Source organism: Salmo salar, chromosome ssa17 (assembly GCF_905237065.1).
Source record: "Salmo salar chromosome ssa17, Ssal_v3.1, whole genome shotgun sequence".
In the NCBI taxonomy this organism is placed as follows: domain Eukaryota; kingdom Metazoa; phylum Chordata; class Actinopteri; order Salmoniformes; family Salmonidae; genus Salmo; species Salmo salar.
Genome location: NC_059458.1, coordinates 75643071 through 75658014, shown reverse-complemented (window position 1 = coordinate 75658014; position 14944 = coordinate 75643071). Strand labels below are relative to the sequence as shown.

General features: G+C 45.8%; 1 protein-coding gene across 1 annotated transcript in view; it reads left to right on the top strand.

The window, feature by feature from the left end:
- Positions 1-13504, top strand: part of LOC106594971 (NUAK family SNF1-like kinase 1) — a 42107-nt gene extending 28603 nt beyond the window's left edge. The window contains exons 3-7 of the mRNA XM_045700161.1: positions 1013-1164; positions 3346-3411; positions 3579-3698; positions 5694-5826; positions 7600-13504. Coding sequence (XP_045556117.1) covers positions 1013-1164; positions 3346-3411; positions 3579-3698; positions 5694-5826; positions 7600-8729 — 1601 coding nt within the window. The 3' untranslated portion in view covers positions 8730-13504. The remainder of the gene's footprint in view (positions 1-1012; positions 1165-3345; positions 3412-3578; positions 3699-5693; positions 5827-7599) is intronic.
- Positions 13505-14944: the final 1440 nt, after the last annotated feature.

Below are 14944 nucleotides of genomic sequence, written 5' to 3'. Positions count from 1 at the left end.
GGTCTACCAACATGACTTCTACCAACTGTCCTGAGTGAGGACATGACTCAGATATCACAGTGTTCCTCAACTATAGCAGGGATGAACAGTGTTCCTCAACTATAGCAGGGATGAACAGTGTTCCTCAACTATAGCAGGGATGAACAGTGTTCCTATACTATAGCAGGGTAGAACAGTGTTCCTATACTATAGCAGGGATGAACAGTGTTCCTCAACTATAGCAGGGATGAACAGTGTTCCTATACTATAGCAGGGTAGAACAGTGTTCCTATACTATAGCAGGGTAGAACAGTGTTCCTCAACTATAGCAGGGATGAATAGTGTTCCTATACTATAGCAGGGTAGAACAGTGTTCCTATACTATAGCAGGGTAGAACAGTGTTCCTATACTATAGCAGGGTAGAACAGTGTTCCTATACTATAGCAGGGATGAACAGTGTTCCTATACTATAGCAGGGATGAACAGTGTTCCTCAACTATAGCAGGGATGAACAGTGTTCCTATACTATAGCAGGGTAGAACAGTGTTCCTCAACTATAGCAGGGATGAATAGTGTTCCTATACTATAGCAGGGTAGAACAGTGTTCCTATACTATAGCAGGGTAGAACAGTGTTCCTATACTATAGCAGGGTAGAACAGTGTTCCTATACTATAGCAGGGTAGAACAGTGTTCCTATACACTAGCAGGGATGAACAGTGTCCCTATTCTAAACAGTTAACAGTTAACAGCAGTAAAACACAACAATGTGAACAGTATCAGTGACCTCGCCATTGAAACACAGAAGCAAGATCACCAGTTGTGCTAAATTGGCGACAGTATGTCTCTCTGTGTTCTGTATTTACTCCAAAGGGCCCCATTGTTGAAACTGTGGACCCTGTGGGCCCTGGTCAAAAGTAGTGTTCACTATATCTGGAAATACAGGGCTATTTGGGATGCAACCTGAGATGCGTTTGCTGATTTCAAACTCCTCCCATCCTGATGTTGTCCTCTGTGTATGTCCTTGTGTCCAGTGTTTGAGAACAAGGACAAGATAGTGATCGTGATGGAATACGCCAGTAAGGGAGAGCTGTATGATTACATCAGCGAGCGACGGCGGCTGAGCGAGAGAGAGACACGACACTTCTTCAGGCAGATTGTTTCTGCCGTGCACCACTGTCACAAGGTAAGAGATACGCTGATCTGAAGTCTGTTTTACTCTCTTCTGTATGGTAAAGGCTAGGACCTGTGGAAGGCTGAGCTGATCCTAGGTCTGTGCCCTAAGCCAAAGGACATTTCGACAAGGAAAAGCTATGCAGCTGTCCCAACCCACACATATCCAATCTGTAGTTGGAAACCAGAGTTAAAGGGTACAGGACCCTACAGCAGACCAGAGTTAAAGGGTACAGGACCCTACAGCAGACCAGAGTTAAAGGGTACAGGACCCTACAGCAGACCAGAGTTAAAGGGTACAGGACCCTACAGCAGACCAGAGTTAAAGGGTACAGTACCCTACAGCAGACCAGAGTTAAAGGGTACAGGACCCTACAGCAGACCAGAGTTAAAGGGTACAGTACCCTACAGCAGACCAGAGTTAAAGGGTACAGGACCATACAGCAGACCAGAGTTAAAGGGTACAGGACCATACAGCAGACCAGAGTTAAAGGGTACAGGACCATACAGCAGACCAGAGTTAAAGGGTACAGGACCCTACAGCAGACCAGAGTTAAAGGGTACAGGACCCTACAGCAGACCAGAGTTAAAGGGTACAGGACCCTACAGCAGACCAGAGTTAAAGGGTACAGGACCATACAGCAGACCAGAGTTAAAGGGTACAGGACCCTACAGCAGACCAGAGTTAAAGGGTACAGGACCCTACAGCAGACCAGAGTTAAAGGGTACAGGACCATACAGCAGACCAGAGTTAAAGGGTACAGGACCCTACAGCAGACCAGAGTTAAAGGGTACAGGACCCTACAGCAGACCAGAGTACAGTACCCTACAGCAGACCAGAGTACAGGACCCTACAGCAGATCAGAGTACAGGACCCTACAGCAGACCAGAGTACAGGACCCTACAGCAGACCAGAGTACAGTACCCTACAGCAGACCAGAGTACAGTACCCTACAGCAGACCAGAGTACAGTACCCTACAGCAGACCAGAGTACAGTACCCTACAGCAGACCAGAGTACAGGACCCTACAGCAGACCAGAGTACAGTACCCTACAGCAGACCAGAGTACAGTACCCTACAGCAGACCAGTTTGCTCACACAATAAGACACATAATTGCCCTTCTGTGCCCATGTAGCAGCCCATCCCCCAACCTCCACCCTCCCCTTCCCTCAGGCCCTCTCCACCTCCAGGTTGAGTGCTGTTCCCTGGGGAGATGGAGAGAGGGTTGGCCCTTTGTCCTCCACAGTCCCTACAGCTGGAGGCTATGACTGATGTCATTACTGTAGGTCCTGTTGGAGTGATGTCATATCCCCAGCTGGGAGAGACTGAGGGTGCATCCCAAATATAGTGCACTACTATGGGCCCTGGTTAAAAAAGTGTGCACTATAAAGGGAATAGGATGCCAGCTGGGAGAGGATGACTGACAGATAGGGCTGGCTACAGCTGCTGGTGACATCCTGGTGAGGGAGTTGTCGGGGGGCAACCGTGACATCCTGGTGAGGGAGTTGTCGGGGGCAACCGTGACATGGTGAGGAGGGAGGAGCCGGACATAGAGATACAGTAGGTTAGGACAGGGCAGAGCTGCAGTGACAGACTGAAGGAAGTGTGGCAGAGTATAGATAGAGAGACAGGGAGGGAGGGACACAGAGAGACACAGAGAAATAAAGAAATGGCGAGAGAGAGAGGTCGACCACATCTGCCTTCCATGGTTAAGTGAATTATCAACACACAGTGCATGGTCAAACTGTTCATGTGGTTCCTCTGGTTCATGTTGAACCATGACCACACTTCCTGTCACTGGCTGAACTCCAAATGGCACCCTGATCCCTACATGCTGCACTGACTACTGCACTCATCTGGCCCAAAATAGTGCACTATGTAGGGAATAGGGTGGCATTTGAGATGTGGATCCTGTGTCCCACATGTTTAACAGCTGTTTAGTGTGTCACCCAACAACACGAGAGATGTTTATGAGAATACATTTTGTCATTGAGATGAATTAAAGATGCTAGATTTATATAGAACATGTGCCACTTGAAAATAACCATTGCGGATGAGCTCAGCAAACATGGTAGACAAAAGAAAGGTGTGCGTGTGTGTGTGTGTGTGTGTGCAGGTGTGCGTGTATGTGGGCGTGTGTGTGTGTAAATGGGTCACAGTTTAATTAGACTTGTCCTGTTTTGTCTTTGTAGAACGGAGTGGTGCACAGGGATTTAAAACTGGAAAACGTGCTGCTGGATGAAAACTGTAATATCAAGGTAAGATCTTTGACTTCGTAGAGATGTCAATCTCTTGTCTTTCATATGCTGTACTTCAACACAGCATCTTAGGGATAGGGACAGTCTCTTTACAGGTGCAATCAGGGATCTGCGAGTCTTATCCAAGAGTAATTTAACGTTGATTGTCATGCTCTTCTCTCCTCCAGATTGCTGACTTTGGTCTGTCCAACCTTTACCACAAAGACGAGCTCCTTCAGACGTTCTGTGGCAGCCCTCTGTACGCCTCACCAGAGATCGTCAACGGCAGGCCCTACCATGGTCCAGAGGTACGCACGCACGCACGCACGCACGCACGCACGCACACACGCACACACACACACACACACACACACACACACACACACACACACACACACACACACACACACACACACACACACACACACACACACACACACACACACACACACACACACACACACACACACACACACACACACACACACACACACACACACACCCTGTCAGGCCCAACCAGCCAGGCTTCACAGCCACTTCCCCAACAGCCAGCCCAGGTCAGCTCACTCATCTGTTACCAAACATAGACTCAGAATGACTGTGACTCCAGGATTTCACTGAGTCCCATCATTTCATGAGACATTAGGAGCTGCCCCTCTCCCACCCTACAGTAAATATGACATAATGACCCCTACACCACCTGACCCTGTGTCACCGCTCCCCTACTCCCATCTCCTTTAGCTTCCTGACCCTGTGTCACCCCTCCCCTACTCCCATCTCCTTTAGCTTCTTGACCCTGTGTCACGCCTCCCCTACTCCCATCTCCTTTAGCTTCTTGACCCTGTGTCACGCCTCCCCTACTCCCATCTCCTTTAGCTTCCTGACCCTGTGTCTCCCCTCCCCTACTCCCATCTCCTTTAGCTTCTTGACCCTGTGTCACGCCTCCCCTACTCCCATCTCCTTTAGCTTCCTGACCCTGTGTCACCCCTCCCCTACTCCCATCTCCTTTAGCTTCTTGACCCTGTGTCACGCCTCCCCTACTCCCATCTCCTTTAGCTTCTTGACCCTGTGTCACGCCTCCCCTACTCCCATCTCCTTTAGCTTCCTGACCCTGTGTCACCCCTCCCCTACTCCCATCTCCTTTAGCTTCCTGACCCTGTGTCACGCCTCCCCTACTCCCATCTCCTTTAGCTTCCTGACCCTGTGTCACCCCTCCCCTACTCCCATCTCCTTTAGCTTCCTGACCCTGTGTCTCCCCTCCCCTACTCCCATCTCCTTTAGCTTCCTGACCCTGTGTCACCCCTCCCCTACTCCCATCTCCTTTAGCTTCCTGACCCTGTGTCACCCCTCCCCTACTCCCATCTCCTTTAGCTTCCTGACCCTGTGTCACGCCTCCCCTACTCCCATCTCCTTTAGCTTCTTGACCCTGTGTCACCCCTCCCCTACTCCCATCTCCTTTAGCTTCCTGAGAAAAGCCCTTCCTCGGTTTGACACAGCTGGTCAAAGAGGCCCAACCAACAATCACTGCTCTCTCTCTCTCTCTCTCTCTCTTTCTTTCTTTCTTTCTTTCTTTCTTTCTTTCTTTCTTTCTTTCTTTCTTTCTTTCTTTCTTTCTTTCTTTCTTTCTTTCTGGAGATAGGGGAGTAGACTTCCCCATAGACTAATCGTCCATTGTTTCCGAGCTAGCTGTGATTCCTGGAGATTATCTCAGCTAATCAGAGAATACAGCCTGTGTCCCAAATGAATAAACCTAAAGATACCGCATCTTGTTATTGTTTCTGTTGAAACACATTAAAGGGCCATTATCTTAGCCAGCAGACGGGTGTGAAAACAGTAGGAAGTGTACAATGACAAACCAACAGTAGTAAATCAGCAGCCTTGGGGAATGTGTGCTACTGAGGCCACCATACAAGAACGCTTTGGAGAAACTATGTGTTGTCTACCTATCACAAAGGTGTTGTATTGTAACTACCAGTGTGTTGTGTTTACAGGTAGACAGTATTGTAACTACCAGTGTGTTGTGTTTCCAGGTAGACAGTATTGTAACTACCAGTGTGTTGTGTTTACAGGTAGACAGTATTGTAACTACCAGTGTGTTGTGTTTCCAGGTAGACAGTATTGTAACTACCAGTGTGTTGTGTTTCCAGGTAGACAGTATTGTAACTACCAGTGTGTTGTGTTTCCAGGTAGACAGTATTGTAACTACCAGTGTGTTGTGTTTCCAGGTAGACAGTATTGTAACTACCAGTGTGTTGTGTTTCCAGGTAGACAGTATTGTAACTGCCAGTGTGTTGTGTTTCCAGGTAGACAGTTGGGCCCTGGGAGTGCTTCTCTACACCCTGGTCTATGGGACCATGCCCTTCGATGGGGAAGACCACAATAAACTAATCCGCCAGATCACCAACGGAGAGTACAGGGAACCTACACAGTCCTCAGGTACTAGTTTAACTATGTTGCTGTTCCTCTTTCTTTCTCTCTCTGTAGCTGTCTCCTCTCTCTCTCTCTCTCTCTCTCTCTCTCTCTCTCTCTCTCTCCGTAGCTGTCTCCTCTCTCTCTCTGTAGCTGTCTTCTCTCTCTCTCTGTAGCTGTCTCCTCTCTCTCTCTCTCTGTAGCTGTCTCCCCTCTCTCTCTGTAGCTGTCTCCTCTCTCTCTCTGTAGCTGTCTCCTCTCTCTCTCTCTCTCTCTCTGTAGCTGTCTCCTCTCTCTCTCGCTCTGTAGCTGTCTCCTTTCTCTCTCTCTCTGTAGCTGTCTCCTCTCTCTCTCTCTCTCTGTAGCTGTCTCCTCTCTCTCCCGCTCTGTAGCTGTCTCCTCTCTCTCTCTCTCTCTCTCTCTGTAGCTGTCTCCTCTCTCTCTCTCTGTAGCTGTCTCCTCTCTCTCTCTCTCTGTAGCTGTCTTCTCTCTATCTCTCTGTAGCTGTCTCCTCTCTCTGTCTCTGTAGCTGTCTCCTCTCTCTCTGTAGCTGTCTCCGCTCTCTCACTCTCTGTAGCTGTCTCCTCTCTCTCTGTAGCTGTCTCCTCTCTCTCTCTCTCTCTCTCTCTCTCTCTCTCTCTCTCTGTAGCTGTCTCCTCTCTCTCTCTGTAGCTGTCTCATCTCTCTCTCTCTCTCTCTCTCTCTGTAGCTGTCTCCTCTCTCTATCTCTGTAGCTGTCTCCTCTCTCTCTCTCTCTCTCTCTGTAGCTGTCTCCTCTCTCTCACTCTCTGTAGCTGTCTCCTCTCTCTCTCTCTCTCTCTCTCTCTCTCTCTCTCTCTCTCTCTCTGTAGCTGTCTCCTCTCTCTCTCTCTGTAGCTGTCTCCTCTCTCTCTCTCTCTCTCTCTCTCTGTAGCTGTCTCCCCTCTCTCTCTCTCTCTCTCTCTCTCTCTCTCTCTCTCTGTAGCTGTCTCCTCTCTCTCTCTCTGTAGCTGTCTCCTCTCTCTCTCTCTGTAGCTGTCTCCTCTCTCTCTCTCTGTGTAGCTGTCTCCTCTCTCTCTCTCTGTGTAGCTGTCTCCTCTCTCTTTTTGTAGCTGTCTGTTAGGGGTGCGTAACTGGTGGCATGGAAGTCAAACGCAGAAGAGCAGAACTTGGTAAATAGCCGGAGCCGTTTAATGAACATAACTACCGGCATACAAAAATAACAAAACACATGGGCAACAAAACACGTATCACACCAGTCACATAAATCACACGTACTTACAATAAACAATTCCCAACAAGGACATGGGGGAAACAGAGGGAACATATATATAACATGTAATTAGGGAATTGAAACCAGGTGAGTGTGACAACCAGACAAAACAAATGGAACATGAAAAATGGATCGGCGATGGCTAGAAGACCGGTGACGTCGACCGCCGAACACCACCCGAACAAGGAGAGGAACCGACTTCGGCAGAAGTCATGACACTGTCTCCCCTCTCTCTCTGTAGTTGTCTCCTCTCTCTCTCTGTAGCTGTCTCCTCTCTCTCTGTAGCTGTGTCTTCTCTCTCTCTGTAGCTGTCTCCTCTCTCTCTCTCTGTAGCTGTCACCTCTCTATTTTTGTAGCTGTCTCCCCTCTCTCTCTGTAGCTGTCTCCTCTCTCTCTATTTGTCTCCTCTCTCTCTCTGTAGCTGTCTCCCCCTCTCTCTGTAGCTGTCTCCTCTCTCTCTGTTTGTCTCCTCTCTCTCTCTGTCTGTTAAATAATTCCATAGATTGCTGCTAAAGTCTCTGTCCTCCTCACCTTCCACTCTCTCCCAGATGCTCGTGGTCTGATCCGCTGGATGTTGATGGTTAACCCGGAGCGTCGAGCCACGGTGGAAGACATTGCCAACCACTGGTGGGTCAACTGGGGCTGGAAGACCACTGTGTGTGACTGTGACATCCAGAATGACAACAGTGGCTGCACCTCTTCTCCAACGCTAGCACGCTTTATCGACTGGCAGAACCGCACCACAGAGTCACCCAGGGTGGCGCCGGTCAAGCCTCCCCGCTCGGAACCCCCAGCCGTGCCCCCCCATGCTGGCCGCCAGCGCCTGAGGAAGTCCAGGAAGGAGAATGATAGCGGAGCGCTCCACCATCACACCGCGTGGGAAGACAAAGACAAAGACAAACCAGGACTGAAGAGGCCCAAGGGGATCCTGAAGATGCATGTGTCTGAGCAGAGGTCCCACAGCCTGGGGGAGATCGAGCTGAGTCGCTCCCTGCACTTCCACGAGGGAAGGGAGCTGCCCTCCAGCCCCGAGAGGGATGAGGAGGAGGACGATGATCAGGATCGCCTGGGGGTCTCGCCGGCCAAGATGGTGCCCACCCTCCCCAAGAAGGGCATCCTGAAGAACAACCAGCAGCGGGAGTCTGGCTACTACTCCTCCCCAGAACGCAGTGAGTCCTCTGAACTGCTAGGGGGCAGCACCTCCATGGCCCCACCCGCCAGCTCACCAACAAAGAGGTCCATGGGAAGAAAGGGCATATTGAAGCGTAATGGGAAGTACGGCAACTCCACTTCCTTCCACAGTGGCTTGTCCAATATGGGCTACCACGGAGAGACTCAGGGGGACTCAGGCCTCTCTCGCAGCCAGAGTAGACCCTCCAGTATTGTCTCTGAGGAGATGGGTCTCTCCAGTGTTCCTCCCTTAATGGGAATGGATTGGTCTCCCTCGTCCCCGCAGCCCAACGTCAGGGCCTGTATGTCGGCTGAGGATCTACTCCAGCTGGCAGGCTTCAGACGAGGCCTCCAGACGGCTGCAGGGGGGCTCCATGGGGGGAAGGTGGGGACCCGAGGGACACCAGGGTCTCCTGGGGACGACGGAAGCTTCTCTCTGCTAGGAGACATGGATGATATGACCCAGGTCTACCAACACGCCCTGGACATCAGCAGCAAACTGACCTAGGGGAGGTGGAGTTGGGGAGTTAGGGCGATGGGAAGGGAAGTTACATGGGAAGGACAGACACTCACACTAGAACCCTAATTTCTGTGTTGTGAACTAGGCGTTCCAGCCATCTTAACGTATTGAATCTACCCTCTCAGAGGCAGTGCTGCTGTAAATCATTATATGTTCAATAGAGCTAAATAAGTATTGTATTATATGTCACTCAGAGACACAAACCATGCTGTGGTGAAGCTCATGGAAAACCTCCATTAGGTTTCCTAATACACCTTTAGAAGAAGGACTGTTGTCTCTGAATCCACTTACGTAATGGATATGTAGGCCGAATATTCATGTTTTCTCAATGTAATGGACAGTTAGGACTACTGTTCATGTTATCTCAATGTAATGGACAGTTAGGACTACTGTTCATGTTATCTCAATGTAATGGACAGTTAGGACTACTGTTCATGTTATCTCATTGTAATGGACAGTTAGGACTACTGTTCATGTTATCTCAATGTAATGGACAGTTAGGACTACTGTTCATGTTATCTCATTGTAATGGACAGTTAGGACTACTGTTCATGTTATCTCAATGTAATGGACAGTTAGGACTACTGTTCATGTTATCTCAATGTAATGGACAGTTAGGACTACTGTTCATGTTATCTCATTGTAATGGACAGTTAGGACTACTGTTCATGTTATCTCAATGTAATGGACAGTTAGGACTACTGTTCATGTTATCTCAATGTAATGGACAGTTAGGACTACTGTTCATGTTATCTCAATGTAATGGACAGTTAGGACTACTGTTCATGTTATCTCAATGTAATGGACAGTTAGGACTACTGTTCATGTTATCTCATTGTAATGGACAGTTAGGACTACTGTTCATGTTATCTCAACGTAATGGACAGTTAGGACTACTGTTCATGTTATCTCATTGTAATGGACAGTTAGGACTGTGTGTTATCTATTTATATTGTTGAAACAGACATATATTGCCTGTGTGTTTTGGTCATTTCAAGACGTACTGTAGTGTATGTACCCTTCAAGGAATGGTACTGAATAATAGTATTACTTGATTGAATTGACATGAAATCCATACGTGATATTTGTCCTAATCCAGCAGGACATCTATTGTACAGTATCACAGTGGGAAGGATTAAGAGCACACCGTGTGTATTGATATAAGTCTACTATATTGGCCATCCAAAGGAAGTGCCTTTATTAGTGCTATGTTATCATGTACTGTATTTCCTGAAGGTTTATGGAGGAACAGTTAGATAACCAACAAAACTCACCACATTAGACACTACTATAGGGAGACGATTCACAGAGCTGTGACCACGCACTCTCCTGAGTCTAAACAACTAGGACTTGTTCATGTTCGTAACCATTTGGTTTCACAGTAGAACTGCAGTTGTTTTGGAAATGGGACTGAAAGACAGAACGACTGAAAGAACAAAAGAAGGGTGGATAGACTTGTAGTCAAAACTTAAGTAGATTCACAGAGTTGTGGCTACAAGCTCTCCAGTCTACATGATTAGGTCATGTGTAGGTCGTATGATATTGAACTGTAGTTGTTTTAGAAAGAGAAATAGTGAAAAAAACAAGGGGTAGATAGACGTGAGTTAGTGGGAGGGGTTAACGGGTTGGTTGTGGAGGTCTTGTTTGTGGAGGGAAGTTGGGTGCTGGCCAAGGCTGTTACACCTCTTCCTCCCCAGACTGAAGACTCAGAGTGGAGCGAGAAAAGAGGGGGCTACTAGAGAGAGAGAGAGAGAGAGAGAGAAATATAGAAAGAAAGAAAGAGAGAGGGATTGTAGCTTAGTGTAGCTGGGAAAAGAAAGGGGTAGTAGAGAGAGAGGTTGAGTGAAAAAGGTCAAATGGAAAGAATGTTTGGAAGGGTAAAAGGAATTATGTTTCAGCTGACCAAATAAGTTCAGCTTTAAATTGGGAAGATATACAGTTCAACACATTGCAGTCATTGCAGTCATTGCAGCTGAAAGTCATTACAGTCATTGTAGCTGAAAGTCATTGCAGCTGAAAGTCATTACAGTCATTGTAGCTGAAAGTCATTACAGTCATTGCAGCTGAAAGTCATTACAGTCATTGTAGCTGAAAGTCATTACAGTCATTGTAGCTGAAAGTCATTGCAGCTGAAAGTCATTACAGTCATTGTAGCTGAAAGTCATTACAGTCATTGCAGCTGAAAGTCATTACAGTCATTGCAGCTGAAAGTCATTACAGTCATTGCAGCTGAAAGTCATTACAGTCATTGTAGCTGAAAGTCATTACAGTCATTGCAGCTGAAAGTCATTACAGTCACTGTAGTTGAAAGTCATTACAGTCATTGTAGCTGAAAGTCATTACAGTCATTGCAGCTGAAAGTCATTACAGTCATTGTAGCTGAAAGTCATTACAGTCATTGCAGCTGAAAGTCATTACAGTCATTGCAGCTGAAAGTCATTACAGTCACTGTAGCTGAAAGTCATTACAGTCATTGTAGCTGAAAGTCATTACAGTCATTGCAGTCATTGCAGCTGAAAGTCATTACAGTCACTAGCTGAAAGTCATTACAGTCACTGTAGCTGAAAGTCATTACATTCACTGTAGCTGAAAGTCATTACAGTCATTGTAGCTGAAAGTCATTACAGTCACTGTAGCTGAAAGTCATTACAGTCACTGTAGCTGAAAGTCATTACAGTCACTGTAGCTGAAAGTCATTACAGTCACTGTAGCTGAAAGTCATTACAGTCACTGTAGCTGAAAGTCATTACAGTCACTGTAGCTGAAAGTCATTACAGTCATTGTAGCTGAAAGTCATTACAGTCATTGTAGCTGAAAGTCATTACAGTCACTGTAGCTGAAAGTCATTACAGTCATTGTAGCTGAAAGTCATTACAGTCACTGTAGCTGAAAGTCATTACAGTCACTGTAGCTGAAAGTCATTACAGTTACTGTAGCTGAAAGTCATTACAGTCATTGTAGCTGAAAGTCATTACAGTCATTGCAGCTGAAAGTCATTACAGTCATTGCAGCTGAAAGTCATTACAGTCATTGCAGCTGAAAGTCATTACAGTCATTGTAGCTGAAAGTCATTACAGTCACTGTAGCTGAAAGTCATTACAGTCATTGTAGCTGAAAGTCATTACAGTCACTGTAGCTGAAAGTCATTACAGTCACTGTAGCTGAAAGTCATTGCAGCTGTAAGTCATTGCAGCTGAAAGTCATTACAGTCACTGTAGCTGAAAGTCATTGCAGCTGTAAGTCATTGCAACTGAAAGTCATTACAGTCACTGTAGCTGAAAGTCATTACAGTCATTGTAGCTGAAAGTCATTACAGTCACTGTAGCTGAAAGTCATTACAGTCACTGTAGTTGGCACTACACAACCTTGATAGAACAGCAGTGTGTTAGCTCACTGTGAGTGTTACATATAGATGGCCTTCTCTCTCTACAGCCTGTGTGCTGCTGGACCAGTTATATGTGCTCTATGAAGCGTGGCTTGGTGAGAGGGCATAACCTTCAGTACCACTCTAGAACAGAAATAACCCAGGCAATTATATGTTTCAGTGTGTTTGGGTTTCTCAAACACCACACGGTTGTTAAAATGTCTGGATTTGTGTCCCAAATGGCACCCTATTGAATGCAGTTCTATGGGCCCTTTGTGAAAAGGAGTGCACTACATAGGGAATGGGTTGCCATTTGGGACCACAGACCCAGACATTTAAACAACCGGGTGGTGTCCGAGAAACCCAAACACACTGAAACATATTAGTGTTGAGAAATCAATGGAGCCCCACTGTGGAAATGTCACATATGCCAACGGATAGCTCATCAAAATAAATCAAAATCAGCCAATGAATGCTTCTGAAAGGTCAGGGGTCTTTATGGCTCAGGGCCCAGAGTATTACCATAACAACCCACAGTCTTGTTAAGTATTGTTTGGCCTTTTTGTATTGTATGGACTGAAAATGTATTTTTTAACTGGATTTTACAGTGCTGAAAAATGATACTATGTTAGTATTTTCATAGGATTTGTTTTTAATCATGCTTCTGTTTTTGATTTTTCCAAAATATAGAAACATTGAATGGTTTTATTTTATGGGCAGAGGATGTGTACCAGGTCTGCTTTAATAACTGGAAGGGGTCCTGCCTCCTATGAAAACAGGGTTAGCAGTATGTGTGTATAAGGGACTGAAGAGGTTAAAGTTCAACAACAGTAAAGAACAAGTTGTAAACACACAAGTGATTCTCTGGAAGTCGTAAGACTGAAAACACACACATGCACGTGCCTGCGCGCGCACGCGTGCGCGCACACACACACACACACACACACACACACACGTAGAATGTAATGGAAAAGAAAGGGGTGCCATCAAGTCTCAACAGGTCTAAGAGCCTCCAAGCTGCCCTCTGCCTAACTAGACAAAACAGATGTTAGCCTACATCTGTTTGTTAAAATATGTCATATAACTATAGGAAAACTTGACTAGATATTATCTTATGATAAAGTATTATAATGTTATTTAAGCTTTATTTTGCTGCTGTCTATTAATAGTGAAGTTATTACTGTACTGTAGTTACTATCTTGTTATCTAGCTTTTGTTTGTTACCATCACAGATGTGCTGTTCTGGTTTTTATAAAAACTGTTTCAGATTGTGTAATAGCGTTGTTCTCTACTGCGTATTACAGTGGAAATCATGTTTGTAGTCAGGAGAGTGAGGAAACCACAGATTCTCACAATATCTTCTTTCTGCATCATCTCAAATAAACAGCTCCATTTAAAAGTGAAGTCTCTTGTCTTCTCTGGTGTGTGTTCTTGCGTGCGTCTATTAAAGTCTTCCCATGCTGACTCTAGTAAAAGTCTCCCTCAGCAAAGGAAAATAAGTACTCCATGTCCCTTGTTCTCCATGTTCCTACATCTACACACCCACCATGTTCCTCTTACACTACCTAGTTGTCAAAACAACTTTATTATAGCTGCTAGCTTTGTTTTCTCTGATAGCCAGCAGGAAGAAGACATTTCACAGACCAGGCCAGTCCATATTTCTCACTGAGTAATGGCATTCTTTTGCGCCAACAATTTTTCCAAAGGTTGTTGAGAAGATAAAGGAGAAGGAGGGGTATTTAACACAGGAGGGGCTAGGTGTAGTCAACAGTATGTAATTTAACACAGGAGGGATAGGTGTAGACTACAGTATGTAATTTAACACAGGGGTGATAGGTGTAGACTACAGTATGTAATTTAACACAGGAGGGGATAGGTGTAGACTACAGTATGTAATTTAACACAGGGGGATAGGTGTAGACTACAGTATGTAATTTAACACAGGGGGATAGGTGTAGACTACAGTATGTAATTTAACACAGGGGGATAGGTGTAGACTACAGTATGTAATTTAACACAGGAGGGGATAGGTGTAGACTACAGTATGTAATTTAACACAGGGGGATAGGTGTAGACTACAGTATGTAATTTAACACAGGGGGGATAGGTGTAGACTACAGTATGTAATTTAACACAGGGGGGATAGGTGTAGACTACAGTATGTAATTTAACACAGGAGGGGATAGGTGTAGGATACAGTATGTAATTTAACACAGGGGGGATAGGTGTAGATTACAGTATGTAATTTAACACAGGGGGGATAGGTGTAGACTACAGTATGTAATTTAACACAGGAGGGGATAGGTGTAGACAACAGTATGTAATTTAACACATGGGGATAGGTGTAGACAACAGTATGTAATTTAACACAGGGGGGATAGGTGTAGACTACAGCATGTAATTTAACACAGGGGGGATAGGTGTAGACTACAGCATGTAATTTAACACATGGGGATAGGTGTAGACTACAGTATGTCATTTAACACAGGAGGGGATAGGTGTAGACTACAGTATGTAATTTAACACATGGGGATAGGTGTAGACTACAGTATGTAATTTAACACAGGGGGGATAGGTGTAGACTACAGTATGTAATTTAACACAGGAGGGAATAGGTGTAGACTAGAGTATGTAATTTAACACATGGGGATAGGTGTAGACTACAGTATGTAATTTAACACAGGGGGGATAGGTGTAGATTACAGTATGTAATTTAACACAGGGGGGATAGGTGTAGTCAACAGTATGTCATTTAACACAGGAGGGGATAGGTGTAGACTACAGTATGTAATTTAACACAGGGGGGATAGGTGTAGACTACAGTATGTAATTTAACACA